Source organism: Oryctolagus cuniculus, chromosome 16, assembly GCF_051225735.1.
Source record: "Oryctolagus cuniculus isolate XC-2025 breed Fujian yellow rabbit chromosome 16, ASM5122573v1, whole genome shotgun sequence".
Taxonomy (NCBI): Eukaryota; Metazoa; Chordata; class Mammalia; order Lagomorpha; family Leporidae; genus Oryctolagus; species Oryctolagus cuniculus.
Window position 1 is genome coordinate 68,671,025 of NC_142882.1, and position 16,212 is coordinate 68,687,236.

General features: G+C 44.1%; 1 protein-coding gene across 1 annotated transcript in view; it reads right to left on the minus strand.

Annotated features, from left to right (window-relative positions):
* The window catches only part of GLI3 (GLI family zinc finger 3), a 279,940-nt gene that overhangs the window by 258,613 nt on the left and 5,115 nt on the right, over nucleotides 1–16,212 (minus strand). The window contains exon 2 of the mRNA XM_089315656.1: nucleotides 5,744–5,909. Coding sequence (XP_089171782.1) covers nucleotides 5,744–5,867 — 124 coding nt within the window. The 5' untranslated portion in view covers nucleotides 5,868–5,909. The remainder of the gene's footprint in view (nucleotides 1–5,743; nucleotides 5,910–16,212) is intronic.

Consider the following 16,212-nt stretch of genomic DNA (forward strand, 5'->3'; position numbering starts at 1 on the left):
TTGCATTTGCTGTTTCCAATGCAATGACATAAAACGGTCCAACATTAGTTTTCAAGGTTAAAGAAACCAAGAGCAATTTTCTTAAAATTGTCTTCTCTATTTTCTGAATTAAGTAGACATTTAGAAGAAAGGTCAGGAAACTGTTTTTGCGTCCATCCCTCCTTGAGATGTACAAACTTGGTCACATTTGGGATTTATGAAACATCTTGAACTATTTTTCAGACATCAGAGTCCAGCAAATTCACCATGACTTTTGCCAAACATTTTCTCCTTAATATGAAAACCTTTGTATACTCAAGAAAACACAATCCTTTTGTTTTAAATTCTTAACATTTAACTCATCAAAACGTTCTATCCCAATAGCAATGGCTATTGTACATGATTATGGCATGGTATAGGCAAGGCCTTACTTAAATCTCCCGCTACAGTGCCTGCAAAGTATGTCCAATTATTACCTTGCTAAACAGATGACGATACTGAGACACTGAAAACTTAATTCACCTATACTCACACAGATAGTCCTTGGCACTACCAGAACTCTGCCCAAACTTCTGTGTCCTCCTAAATAAAACCCTGTAACCTAAATCCATTTTATCAAAAAGTCCTTAATAGGATATGGCAAAGAAAAATGAAGTCAGACATCTGAAAGGACAAGAAACCTAAACTCCCTACCTATGGGCTACCTGAACATGCAGAGTCAGAATAATGAAGGCTAAGGGCACTGGAGTTCATGGCAGAGAACAGCCAATGAATTCTAGCTTCAAACTTCAGATTCCTCTTTAACAGCCACACAACAGTCACCATGAAAGCAAAAACCTTGAGATCAGGAAACACTCAAAAATTAGACCAAAAAAAGGAGGGGGTAGCACTTCCTTAGGTATTTGCAGATGACCACAAAATTTACTCCTTTTAATCCTCTTGGAATTTTTTTTTAAGCAAAGACCAAGCTCTTCTTTTTGAAAGAATCACAGTGAATAGGCAACTTTCTCTCCATTATCAACCTATCAAGTTTGGTTTCATAATGCATCACCATTAGGATAAGTTCAGCTTTCTATCACTTTCAGGTATGTTCCCAATAACTCTCAGTTCAAATAAAAAAATCCCCTGGAGCTAGTATGGTGGTACAGCAGGTAAAGCCACAGCCTGCAGTGCCAGCATCCCATATGGGCACCGGTTCAAGTCCAGGCTGCTCCACTTCCCATCCAGCTCTCTGCTGTGGCCTGGAAAAAAAGTGGAAGATGGCCCAAGTCTTTGGGCCCCTGCACCCCCGTGGGAAACCTAGAGGAAGCTCCAGGTTCCTGGCTTTGGATGGGCACTGCTCTGGCCATTGCGGTCATTTGGGGAGTGACCCAGTGGATAGAATACCTCTCTCTGCCTCTGCCTCTCTGTAACTCCACCTTTCAAATAAATAAATAAATCTTAAAAAAAAAAATCCCAAGACTATGACCTACATACATTTACTATTTGTTTCTTTTTATTTCAAGCAGAGTAGTAGGTTAGTAAGAATGATAACTCCTTAAAAAAGGGAAGAATCATGGGTCAAAAACAAAGCAAAATACTTCAAATGAAAAAGTCAAGATCTGCAAGTCACTGAAAGGAATTTTATTAGGATAATTAAAGTGTGTAAAACACTGGAAGACCTAGATTTAAAAACTTATAATTTAGAAAACGCAACATGTAGTTTACAGAGGTAATGAATCCCTACCAGAACTAAACAGATGCTTGCAGTTCTGGCATATGGGATAGACTTGGATATTTTTAAGTCAACAATGATCCCTAAAGTTTGATTGCACCCTCTTTCATGTGAAAGCCACCATGTTACACACCAAACTTAATAAATTAAATCACACTGCATTTAAGAAATACTGAGGAAACTAAGTGTCATCTCCTTTGTCATTACGTTTCATAAATAACATGGAGAGCTAAAATCAAACTACAAGTACATAAATCTGTTGGCACACTGTGGTTCCTGGGTAAAGACTGCTGAGCCTTTATATGTTGGTACAGGTTCTTCAAGGTTACAAAGATCAAATTTGGCTCCTCTTCTTTTCCCAAACAAAATCTAGAACACAGTTTTGTACTTGTGTTATTTTAAATTTCACTTTCACTGTTAAGTGGCAAATGCTTACTCGAAGTGCTGGTCAAGGTTTTTGAGCCATACTTTTGACTTGTGTGTATGTGTAAGTTTAAACAAAACTCCACATGCATGTTATTCAGATACTTGCTGAGAAAAGTCAGAAAACAGATCTGTAAGGACACGCAGTGGAATGTGCGTGGCTTGGCTGGGAGGCTCACAATCAGGAACAAATTACACCACATAATGGCTGGAAAAGTTAATTAAGTCAACTTAACCAATAACTTCACCAATAACAAAACTTTTTTGTTTGCTTGCTTTAATCATGAAATGGTGGATAGCAAATAAACTGTGTATGCTACATTCGTTTGGATTCATGTTTAACTGTTCAGTTACAAATAATTTAGGAGTTTTGTAAACTAAGCATAAGAAACCTTCCACAAACAGGAACAATTTGCACCACCTGCTACAGCAGCCAAACGATTCCATTTTCCATTTTGTGGATGGTCTCAGTGTAGGCATCCAAGCATTTCTGCAATATTGACACAGACAGACTAGACAGACAGACGGAAGGACAGATGCTAACAGACTATGTGACCAAGGCTGCGAGCAGCAGGTAACAAGCCACCAGGTAGGCAGGCTGCAGAACGAAGGGGCTCCCACCCCCTTAATCCTGGGACTGCAGAGAAGCACTAAACTAACTGGATGAAAACTGTAGCATCTTCTGTAAAAAAAGAAAGTCACTGTAATGATTAGCATTCACAGACATGAAGGAAAGGGTTTACAGTCCTCTCTTTTACTTTTTCCTCTCTTTGAATTTGTTCTCCTATTTCCCTGGAATCCTCTTGTCAGGTTGCAACCCACGTTTAAAAATATCACTTCTATGTTCCTTTTATTTGGTTGGATCTGCTTGTTGTCCCGAATAAAATGCAGTAAATCCCTTAGACAAAACAGAAGCACTGAAAAAAAAATGGTCAGCGTTCAGGGGTTTCTACACAGCTCTCATCTCTGCGTGCACCCTGCAAACTTGACTAATGAGGGCTTGCTCCCACACAGGCCAGGATTTATTCACAGTTAGGAGGGGATGTGGGTTCAAGGGCACAGGTGATTGGGGCAGGAAGGCTGACGGTGGTTTAGAAAACAGAAGGGTGATTAATTCCAACAACAGGGCTCCCTTCTGTAAGTCACGACTGCGCCTTCTGTGGCTCATTTTCTCTTGTGCCTTGTGGGCTGCCATGGAGCTGGTCAGATTAATTCTGTTGCCAGTCACCCTCCACAAGATCTTGCAGGGACCCTATGGTCAAAGAGTGGCTCAAGACAAACTCAGCCGTGGGAACCACACCTGGTATGGGAGGGGTGGTACAGCAGCAAGTGCTGCAATGAGTCTGACTTCCAAATTCTATGAATATAGCATTATCCGTTATTTGATTGGCCTAGTTGGGCTTGCCTATTTCCTATTTCCAAGACTAGTCCTTAAGTGTATTCATTAATATTGTTTCTATGCTTTGTAATAAACTCATTTTTGCCTTTGTAAAAAAAAAATGACTCTGACAGTGACTTCTGCAGGCACAGTGGCCTCCTGCACCAAGCTGCACTGGCTCTCCCTGTTCTTACACTCACTCGTGTTCGTGAGCACTCACACTCGCCCACATGCTCACACGCTCACCCATACTCTCCCACACTCGCATTCACCCACTTTCACACACACTGTGAACTACTAAGGGAGCCAAATGTTGATGTTTCAGAAAGCATAACACACAGAAAGCATTTATTCCTGCAAAATGACTATTACGTATATCAAGTAACCATCACTGCATATGCCAATTCTATTTCTGAAATAATAAATGGGCCTCATTTTTTTTACAAATTCCAGGAAAAGAAAACAGGAAAAAATGGTTTCCTTTTAAAAAGAAGTATGGCTGCTATAACCACAAGGGAAAAATGATGCAAATATTCCGGCTTAATTAAACTAAGCTCCCATACTGACTTTAAACACTACAAATAGCGAAACATAAACATATTTTCACAGACATGTCAAGTAAATTCATTATTTTAACTCAGACACAAGTATATCTCCCTAAGGATTGATGCAAAACTGGACTCATTAGCCAGCAGGTTTCACAGCCAGCCTCCAAACCCACCCCACCCCCTGGACCTCCCGTCTCCCTGGCATGACTAGTGATGCCCACTCATGAAATTCGGTACAGACAGGAAGCACGGACTCTCGGCCATGGGCACAAATGGGCACAGAGCAGACAGGAAGCAGAAACTCTCGGCGTGACCATGGGCATGAATAGGCACACAACCAGGCTGCTCTAAGGAATATCTGTCCTTAGAGGCAGGCGTTCTGGGCTGCAGTTACCTTCCAAAAACGGATTCTGACACTCCAATTGTACAAAGAAAGATTTTAAATCAACCTAGTAAAATTTCTTTTGGAAAAAAATAAAGCACGCCCATTGAGAGGGAGGTAGCACCCTGGCTCATCAAAATCAGTGTAACCAGACATCTTCCTAAGGGAAAGTGGAAAAATGGAGTGGGGAGGCCAGGATTGGCCGTGACAGCTGTACAAAGAAAAGGCATTAATGGCCTACAGCATGGAAAAGCTGGGAAAAGCAGTGGCGGTTACCATCAAATATTCAGGTCTGTTTTAACGAGAGGGGGCTCTAGAGTTTATCTTCAATGCTCCATGCTTGCTTGAAATGCCTCTCAACATTTAGCTTAAAAATGTAAAATACAGGGGCTGGCACTGTGGAAGTGTGGGTAAAGCCACCGCCTGCAGCATGAGCATCCCATATGGGCGTCTGTTGGAATCCTGGCTGTTCCACTTCTGATCCAGCTACCTGCTAATGTGCCTGGGAAGACAGTGGAAGATGACCCAAGTGCTTGGGCCTCTGCACCCATGTGGGAGACCCCAGTGAAGCTCCTGGTTCAGCCTGGCCCATTCCTGACCATTTCAGCCATTTAGGGAATGAACCAGCGATGTTAAGATCTCTCTCTCTCTCTCTCTCTCTCTGCCTCTGTCTCTACTTCTCTGTAACTCCAACTTTCAAACAAATAAATAAATTAAAAAAAAAAGAAATGTAAAATACAGCTAATGGAAACAGTGGCTTTACATATCTGAATACAATTAAGAAACTAAATTTGTATAAGCCAACAACAAAACCTGCATCTCAGATACTGATGTTACCTTGAGGTTCAACCATTAACAAGTTTTAAAACCTTGACAGCAGTCTACTTAAAGTTTGGGGGAGGCGAGAAGGGGGGAAGAACCCTGCCACTAATTTTGACATGACTACATTTGTGTCTTTTGTAATAACTAATTATCCCGACTAGTATCGACTTTCCACATGAAATGCAAAGTGTTTTGAACTCTTGCCAGACTAATCAAGATGATTTCTAAAAATGCCAAAACAGGGACTTCCTATAATAAATATCCTATCACATTTACATCTCAAATTAGGAAATCTGGAAGAAAAAGCATGGAGGTCCGGTGCCAAAATAGAGATTACGGAGGCGCAGTCCCCACCCCCCACCCTGCTCCATGGGCTTTCCGTGGCCTCCCACGGAACAAACACTGTGGTTCAGGTGCAAACGCTCCACGCGCCAGCAATGCAGAGAACATGAACGTGACCACAGGCCTGGCTGCTGGTCATCCCCGCGGCTGCTCACCATTGGAAGTGGTGCTCGAGGCCGCGGCCTTCTCGCTGACGTCTGTCCGAGTGGAACATTTCACTATGGAACTCTCCACCTTTTTCTTCTCAGTGGTCGTGGAGCTGTGGGACTGGGCCTCCATGCTGTCTTCTCATTACTTCAGCTCTCTTTCTACCAGGAATGCCTGCAAAACACCAACAGCGCAATCAGCTTCCAGGAGTGGTGGGAAAAGAAACTCATTCAGAGGCAAAGGCCCGCTGCACTTGTCACCACAGAAGAGCCTCAAAATCTGGATGAAACAGGTTTTCTGGCAAAAAATGTCTCAAAGTCACATTCACAAGACAGGCTAATTCTACCCACCCACACTGAAAGAGAACAAAGGGAGAGGTCCCCAAAGGGGAACCTTCCAAAATCCCTACTGGGCATTGGTGATCAAATGGTCTAAATGTCTCCGCTTTCAATTGTGTCTCTCCTGTGAACCTCAGTGTCATGTTACTTTTTTTTTTTTTTTTACGCTTTATTTATTTATTTTAAAGGCAGAGTTACAGAGAGGCAGAGGCAGAGAGAAAGAGAGGGTGAAAGATCTTCCATCCGCTGGTTCATTCCCCAAATGGCCACAACTGATGCAGCTGGGCCGATCTGAAGCCAGGAGCCAGGAACTTCTTCCACAAAGGTGCAGGGGCCTAAGGACTTGGGCCATCTTCTACTGCTTTCCCAGGCCATAGCAGAGAGCTGGATCGGAAATGGAGCAGCCGCTTCTTGAACTGGTGCCCATATGAAATGCGGGTGCTGTAGGCAGCGGTTTTACCACTATGCCATAGTGCCGGCCCCACGTTACTCTTTTAAGCCAGACTCATGAATTGTTTCTTTCTTTCTTTTTTTTTTTTTTTTTTTTTTTGACAGGCAGAGTGGACAGTGAGAGAGACAGAGAGAAAGGTCTTCCTTTTTGCCGTTGGTTCACCCTCCAATGGTGCGCTGATCCGATGGCAGGAGCCAGGTACTTATCCTGGTCTCCCATGGGGTGCAGGGCCCAAGCACTTGGGCCATCCTCCACTGCACTTCCTGGCCACAGCAGAGAGCTGGCCTGGAAGAGGGGCAACCAGGACAGAATCCGGCTCCCCAACCGGGACTAGAACCCGGTGTGCCGGCGCCACAAGGCGGAGGATTAGCCTAGTGAGCCGCGGCGCCGGCTATGAATTGTTTCTTTAGGTGGCCAACAATAGGAAGCAGTATCAGTAAAACTTCCAAAGCTGGAGATGATTTTTAATTCTTTCTTAAAAGATGTATTTATTTGAAATGCAGAGTGACAGAGAAACAGGATGAGATGGAGAGAGATCCTCTATCCACTGGTTCACTCCCCAAATGCCCACAACATCTGAGGACTGGGTCAAGCCAAGCCAGAAGCCAGGAACGCAATCTGAGTCTGCCACATGGGTCACAAGGACTCAAGTAAATGGGCCATCACCTGCTGCCTCCCAGGGGCATTAGCAAAGAGCTGGATCAGAAGGACAGAGTAACCAGGACTTGCACTGGCACCTCCTTATAGGATACACGCATCCCCCGCAGCAGCATATCCTGCTGCGCCATAATACCTGCCCTCAGGCTTTTAATCATTAACTCAGTGTTTCAAGGGGTGTTCAACAATTTCCTATACCGAACCCCACCGGAAGTTCTGAATTAGAGGATAACTCAAGTCACGTGGCAAATGATTTTTGGTTCTCTTACTAAAATATTTGAATTGAAGGCTGACATTGTGGCATAGGGGGTAAAGCCTCCACCTGAGATGCCAGCATCCCATATGGGCTTACGCTGGCATCCCATATGGGTTCTGGTTGAGTCCTGGCTGCTCCACTTTCGATCCAGCTCCCTGCTGATGCACTTGGAAAGCAGAAAGGGATGGTCCAAGTGCTTGGGCCCCTGCAATCCATGTGGTAGACTAGATGAAGCTTCTGGCTCCTGGCTTTGGCTTGGCCCAGCTCTGGCCATTGTGAAGTGAACCAGTGGATGGAAGAACTCTCTCTCTGTTTCTGCCTCTCTCTCTCTCTCTTTCTCTCTCTCTAACTCTGTTTTTCAAATTAGTAAGATAAATCCTTAAAAAAACAAATTCTAAAAAAAAAACCTGAATTGAAATGTGTCCCTTAGTTCTAATTCATTCAGGTAAACTTTCTTAAAACTTTATACTTTCTTAAAACACAAGAACATTTCAATTCATTTGAGTTACATTTTTCAAACAAAGATAACTGCACAATATGGCCTTGATCCCACAAGGAAAAATCTAATGATCACTGACAGTGAACACTGGGATGACTTAGGAAATAACTACATTTAACTAAAGGCAAGTTCCATTAGTCTACCTTTCACTAACTTCACTCATGTGATAATTGCCCTAACTCATCATTCAACAAGTTTCACTCCATTTGGTTCATGTTCACTTTTTGCAGTGATGTTTACACCTAAAAAAGAATACAAAAGAAGATGAAAATACCCTCTCTACCATGTTTTCTTTAAGTTACTTAGACTGTGGCACTCATGGTGCGTATTTATTTGGTCTAGTCATCTGTTTTTCCACATTTAGCTGACGTCACCACTGTGGTCAATCGAAACAGTGATCAGTGAAATTAAAAAAAAAAAAGCAACAGATGAAATAACTTTAGTCATTCCTAGTTCAAATTTGCAAAGGAACTGCAAATTCTCTGTTGTACAGTAAATTCCCCTTGATCTGGGATTCAAGTGACTAGAAAGCTTAAGAACCAGAGGCCACATGGCGCTGTAGCACCAGCTCTTCCACTAAATTCCATTTCTTTTCTGAGATTATCCAGTGTCATTCACTGTAAAAACACACAAGTTATTTAAGAACAGCTTTTGTAGAACCCAACAGAAAAAAGAAGCACTAAGTTAAATTTACATATCAATAGCAGGATCCACTCCAAATTCAGAAACCTCCCCGAGAGAGCACGGAGGAAGTGCCACAGTGAAGAGGCTGGGCGGACTTCCCTCCCCAGGGCTTCCAGTGTTTCCCCGCACCCCTGGAGCTGTCCAGCCAACCACCTAGGGCAACCTGTGGCTGAACCTCAGGTGTCTCCCTGTCAAGTGACAGAAGCAGACAATGAGCCTGAGCCATTTTCTCTGAGGGTGTGGAGGGGAACAACCTTCTTAAGAATGTGTTAAAAGTTAAGAATCTTGAAAAATGCCCTTCAACACAAAAGTACATATTTCATTTTTGAGGCATCACAGACCCTGCAGGCTTTCCCATGAACTGGGATACAGAATCCTTAAAGTGAAATTTTCGATGGTCCATTCCAGACCTAATTATCTCAGAATGGTTCTTTCATTTTTTTGAATGATTCATCAAAACGATTTAAATATCATTTTAAAGGTCTGCCAGAACAATTCGACCCAATCCACATTGGTGTCTCTCAGCGGAGCACAGGAACCATTTCTATCAGCTGTTGCTACAATGCTTGCTACACATTCAGGTCCCAGGGCCCAGTCCCTGAGGCGATGTCTTTTTCTTGGAGCGCAGCCTCAGCCACCTCTATTGCAACAAACACTACTGCTTGGCTAACTCAAGCTTTTGAACAAACTGCTCTGCACGTTTATTTTTGTCTACAGTGCTATAAACCCCATGCAGTGGGTAATCACCGAAGGGTTTGCTGATTGGATAAACTAAGGAATGAACTGCATCCCAGAGTACCAAATTCCAACAGATCACACAAAGCCGTGCCGGGACAGGTCACCATGACAGTACACTCTTCATCTGGGAAAGTCTTCGCTGGATGTCCATCTCTGCACCACCCCTTCACCACCAGCACCATAAGAACTGGGCCTCCCCCCTCTCAGCACCTGGGACACATAAGGATGCTTGCTGAGTAAACAGATGAGCACATTGATGGCTTAAGTCTTCACTAAATCAGCTACACACATTTTCTTTTATATCCAGTGTTTCCCTGAAAACTGGTACATAATATAAAAACTAAAAGCATTCATAAGAATAGTTAATTAATCAATGCACTTCATTTTTAGCCATTTGAGATAAACAAGCACTTACTATACCATAACTGTTTCCTTAAAAACACACATAGTGGGCAGGCATTTAGCATAAAGATTAAGAGACTGGTTAAGTCTGGGTAAGATCCCTTGTCAGAGTACTTGGGTTCCTGACCTGGCCCCAGCTCAACTCCAGCTTCCTGCTATGTGGACTCTGGGAGACAGCGGTGATGGCTGAAGTAAATGTGCTCCTGGAACCCGTGTGGGGGACCTGGACTGAGTCCTCACATCCCCCAGGCTGTTGCGGGCATCCTGGGAGTGAGCCAGCAGATAGGAGCTCTCTCTCTCTCTCTGCCTCTCAAATAAATTAATAAATAAGTCAACACAGTTTTACTGGCTCAATTTGGGCAAAGAGCCTACTAAGTTAAAACTGCACAGGGAAGCACACCAATGGACAAGAGATAGATTCCTGGTGAGCAGCAAGCCTCTCCCGTAACAGAGGGAGCTAATTAACAGCAGTCAGGACAGAAGTCACCAAAGTGCTTTGACAAACTTGGTTCTTGTGCAGTCGTTGGGTTTTCCCCCCAAGGCACAGGACTTCATTTTAACAAAGCAGTAAACCCCCAGTGCTCATCACCAGAGGGAGAGGCTCCTGTGAGAACAGGTAAAGCTGCAGGCACTGCCTGCAATCACACTAATTAATGGTCTTAGAGAAGAGGAACTGCTATTCTCCCCACACCACCCCCGATCTGAAATGGAATTTTTAAAATACAGGACCTTGGTCACTCAAGAGTCTACTTCTTTCTTTTATTTTGACAACTTATTCTTGGATCTCATTAGTTACTAACTAATTATTTAAAAGTGTGGCTTATGCTTGGAAGGGGCTATAAAAATGGCACCTTGCCAAGGCAGACATCTGGTTCCTGTACATCTCTATAAATTATTTCAGCCTATTTTACTGATACAAACACAACTGTGTCCCTGTCAGTCCCAATGGAAAAAGTTTTCACAATTTAGGCGCCCACAACTCCTGAAACTGTGCAGGTGGAGTGGCGAGCAGGAAAGGGTGCCTACTCCCAGTGGTGCAGCAGGGTTTGTCAGGGAGTAGTGAGGGGGTTGGGAACAGTCCTGGGGTGACTCCTGAAGCATTCAGTATGGAAGGGACCCATAAAATCCTGGCGCAATGCTAAGCCATAGCTGGGGAAGGAGCTCCCTGGCACTGCTTTAAAAAAAAACAAAACAAAACAAAAAAAAAACCTGGAGTTTCTTAAGTAATCAAACATAATTTATTTGGAACCTATGTATCAAGGAAAAATCTGAAGTTCTGCTTCACTTCAAAGACTTTTCTCCGAGGAAAACATGCCACTGTTTTTCAGACGTGAATGAAATGAGGCTTTCCCCGTGCAGTTTCCTCGGTGCTCTGTCAATGCCTTTCACCACTGACACATTACATGCAAGAGTTGCTGGCATGCCCCTTGACTGTTCATGCTTAGGGGGGAAATGTTCTCTAGCTGATGTTTGAGTCCCAACAGCTGGAATACGTGGGCGGGAAAAGCAACACTGCAACCAAGGAAAAGCGCTCGGGGAGTGTGTGCTTCCTGCATGAAGCTTGTAGCTTTCAGAGGCAAAGGTGGAATGGGCATTGCTTCCTGGGATCCAACAGTCCAGCCTTTCTCCCAGGCAACTGCCCCGAACCTTTTGTCATCTTCCGGAGGCCTAAGCCAAGGGCACAGTGATTCCAGACCCCATTTTAAACCTATTCCGCCTCCTACCCGCCACCTGCCTGCAGGTGCGCCTTGGCTTGCAGTTACACATCTGTACCTGCCTCCCCCTCCCACTACACAAGCCATTCAGTTTCCTGGGCCCCAAGACCAGGTGATGCTGTGACGCATGTCTGGGTTTGAAAGCAAAAGAAAAACAGTCACATGGACCCAATTCAAAGGTTCTTGCGGGGACCCACACTTTAAATGTCAGTTTCCTTCTTAGAGCTGCCGTGGCAGGGGCGGTGCGGGGGTAGCAGACCTTTGGTCCATTTCTGAGAGCACTGCGTTCACGGTCAGTTTTGCGGGAAGGTGCTTCCGCTCTGCACTTTCCTGGCAGGTCGCCTGGGACGGGGGCAACGCCTGCTCTTCACACCTCTAAGCGCCCCTCACCCCCCACCGCGCGCGCCCACTCCTCCCTGGACGTCGCTTTCCTGGCCCGGCGCAGCCAATTCATTAGCGGGCGCGGGCGGAGCAGCGCCCTCGGAGCGCGGCGTCGCCGCATCCATCATCATTACGCCCGCGCGCCAGGTCCACGCCGAGGGCCCGGCCCCCGCGCGCCGCGTGTCTCAGAGGTGGCTCCGGGTGTCGGGGGCCGCTGGGATCCGCACGCCGCGAGCAGCCTTTCAGGGAACAAGGCCTCTGCGCCTCAGCCAGCCGGGGCGGGTGCGCAGTGCCCGGCCGAGCCTCCCCAGCGCACCGCAGCGGCCGGATCGCTAGGTCGGAGAGGTTTATCCCCGCTCCTCGGGAACGCTAGCGGGCATCTGCAGGCTCGCTCTCCCGTTGGCCCTGCGAAAAGCCTAGCACACGTCCGTAGGGGCGGCCCTGGCTGCATTCACACAGCTGATTAAACCGGCGGGCCTCGGAGAGGGCCAACTTTCGGCGTATCTCACAGTGCACCCCCACCCCCACCCCCACCCCGTGTGCCTCTCTGTAAGGAGGCACTGCAGAACAACACGTGGAAAGCCTTTAGCACACCGCTGGGCGCGGACATCACTTGCAAAACTTCTAACTCGCCGCTTATTCACCCGACTCCCAAATGTGTGTGTATCTTCACCAGCTGCCATAAATACATGGGGGTCTCAGGGATGCTGAAGGCACAGACTCCCCCCCCCCCCAGTGCAGTCCCCAAGTTCAACCCTAACAGCACCACAGGCTTTCTGCAGTAGGAAGAGAGCATGAAAAATCACAACCCTGGGAGCATGTGCGAAAGTCAGGCTTTCCCCAGTGGGTCTCTGCGGTGAAGCCCCTGACCCACGTGCAGGCAGGAGTCCTTTATTGTCTAATCGCTCATCAGTGCTAAAGCCAACGTTTAAAACGATGTTTGAATTGAAGGAACCAAGTTTCCCATCGTGGGTAAAACGAAGCAGCAGTGTACATAACTCATTTATTTTCCTAGTCCAGTACGTTTGTTTTGAAGTGCTGAACGTGGCCAGTAACTCTTTTTCTTTATGCATTTAAAGATTTAAACAAGTGAAAAACCTGCTAAATGATAGCCCAATCAGTTTCTGATAGGATGAGGCAGCTCTTGTCTAGGCGAGATCACCACTGGAAGGCATTCCAAAGACACCACGACTGGGCCTTAAGTGAGAAATTACTCTCTGCAGCTCGACTCCAGTGAACTATGCTTTCCTCCAGAAAAATCACATTTGTTTACACCTGCCTATATATATGGATAAGCTGAAGGATCTCCCTAATGTGCTAATGCTTAAGAGAAAAAAAAAAATCAGCCTGGATAAGGATTTTCCGAGGCAGCCTTCCCTGTATCACTGAAGAGTGACATTTCTCTCATACTTTATTATTAGCAGATCAGCTGTGACTTCAAGATGCTACTCTTCACCAAGTGTTTAGGTAAAATTTCCATTAAATTCTTTACGCCTCCTTGTACCTATGAAGTAACTCATTTTTGAAGGAAATAAATCCTTTAGGAAGAGAAACAGCTTTACAAAATCAAGAAGCAAACTAATGCTGATTTCAACTCTTAGATCAATTCTGGAAATGGGGGAAAAGCCTGAGTTCGAAGAAGCAGAATGTAGGGAATTCAAAACATTGGAGGCAATCATGAACTGCAGAAAACCCTGTGTAGGTTTTGTAACGTGGTTCCTTTTCCCTGTGTTCAAAATATGTTTCTGAACTTAAAATCAATTAGACATGCATAACCTCTGTGACCTGCCAACAGTTTCCAAGATTTCTCAGTCTTCCTCTCCCTTCCCTGTAAGGAAAGGAGGAAAACACCCTAAGTCCTTTAATGAAATCTTCATGCATTTTTAATCACAGTATTTTTAATGTACAATTATTTTATCTTCACATGAGATTTTTTTTCTTCTTCACCAAGAATGCCTAGTTCCTTAACTGCAAATAAAAAAGCTACTCTCAGTGCACATTGCACTGGAATCATAGAAGGGTCCCCAAATCTGCTATTGTTTTCAGTCTTTCTCCCCTTCATTTCTTCTCTGCCCCTCATGGCAGAGAAGCAGTATTTGTGGCAGACATCCCAAAATGGAATGACCCTAAGGGAAACAGAATAAACCCAAGAGAAAATAATTGCCCAGCCATGGATTAGATGAATTTGGTTTTAGTAAATGACCTACACCCAAACTTTTAAGAAATCCACTCATTTTTCTTCAACCACTGAAAAGTTCATTGGACATGAAAGTCACCATTGCTGTTACAGTTGAAATTACAAGTGTGGGTTCCCATTTTACCTTTCTGCTATGTATATTCAAGAGAGGAGATTGGCAGCTATGAGAAACACTGAGGGGAGGATGAAGTCTCAATCTGCTACTTATTATTATTTCTCAGTTCTGCAACACTGTACAACACGAGTCCCATGTGCTTGGTTACATTTTGCAGGAAGCAGCTTGCCTAACAGGTACCACAGAAGAATGAGCAACCACGTGGAGCCAACTGGCACCCCCACGTTCTGCAGGTTAGCTGCAAACAGCCAATCCTTTGCAGACAGAAACTGAGATCTGTAAGGCAGTTATCAGGGTCTAGATCAGCTAAGCTCACGAAAACCTGTAAGCTCCACCAGGATCACAAAAACATCACTGCTGATCAAATGTGTCCCTGTCTCACTTCACTGAGGTTGGCTGCAATTAAAAGATCCCACACATTTCCAGAAGAAAACAAAAACTTCAATTATTCTTACAAAACTCATCTAACTTTGACTTCCTAGAACTCTGTGTGTGTGTGTGTGTGTGTGTGTTTACAGTAAAACTTAGGTAAAGTGCACACTCTTTGAATAGCAATTTACGTTTAAACCATCACAAATATTAGACCAACACTTGCTGGGTGTTAAAATCAGGTATAGATATCCCAAAGGTACTTAACGTATTTTTTGTGAACTACTATTTGCCATAATTTATCCTTACAATTTTCAAACTTTTTGATTTTTGAATCTTAACTACAATTTTAAAAGAAATTCTTTCAAAATATAGGATTTTTAATGAAGGCTTGTTTAGTCAAAACTAATCCTTGGTCACTTAGCTTATAAATTTTGCTTATTCACCAAAAGAATTCTTCAGTTGTCTTATTTTTCACCCCTTGAATGTACAAAACTGCCAATCCAACCTACACCAAACTACATACCCTCCAGCGAGACGGTCTGGAGTGGAATTCCATTTTAACACCTAGAGCTCAACAGCACACTCTGGCCTGACCCACACCTCTGGCCACTGAATTGTAGGTGTTCATGTGTCTCAGTCATTAAGGTGTCAAGCTTAAGCTGCTGGATGAGGTTTCTCTGCACACTGATAACTTTCTTCAGACTGAATTATTCTTTTTCAAAATATCACAAAATGAAATCAATAATAGGGTTTAACTGCCTCATTCCTTCATTACTGCAATTTGAAACTTATCTTTCATCTAAACGGTGAGCTTTCAGTCTCTTTTTGTAAAAAATCAATAGTTTGTAATGTAAAGCACTCTGGAGTCTTGTTAGGCATTTTATGAAATCTTCAAGAAAAAAGTCAAAGTCGCTAAAGCTAAAAATTTCCTCGTGAAGATAAGCAAGTGGAATGTCATGCTGCATTCTGAAGTTATTCCAAAAGGGATTTGAATAAAATTGTACTCATCTCCCATTATTTCACTGATTTAATTTTGTGATACAAAATTATACAAACAATCAAATGCTTGTGTTTTTTTACTCCTGTGCCACCCCCCACACGTCCCCTGTTCCCTCCAAAAAAAAAAAAAAAAAAAAGCCCCTCTAGCTGTTGCAGGCCAGCAATCAATCCAATTTACTGCAGGTACAATTTATATGTACAGCGCATGCCACAACAAAACCACAGTATGATGCCAACACGGCCCTTAAGAAAGTTTTCCCCTAAATCTCTGGAAAGGAGCTTTGAAAGAAAGCAAGGATTACAGTCAGCTAGAGGGTAGGGAGGGGACTTACCTCAAACCCAGCCAGGCGGAAACCAGGGCAGTAATTCTACAAGTCGACAGAGTACACTTTCAAAGCTATAATGGTGTGAAGAGTGCTGGGCAGCATGGCCTGAAGGCAGCACTAATACACTGATGACTAATGGCTGGGCCGGGGCAGACAATGAATTTGGGGCTTGAAAACTAACAGAAACCATGCAGTACTTTGACAAATGGGCTTTCACAATTTCATTCATTGAATAACCTTTAAACACAAAATTGGCTCAGGTTCTCTTGGGAATGATATGACATGTTGTTGGACAATGTTGTAAGTATTTTCTTTTTTAATGATGACTCTGGTGCAAAATGCAAAAG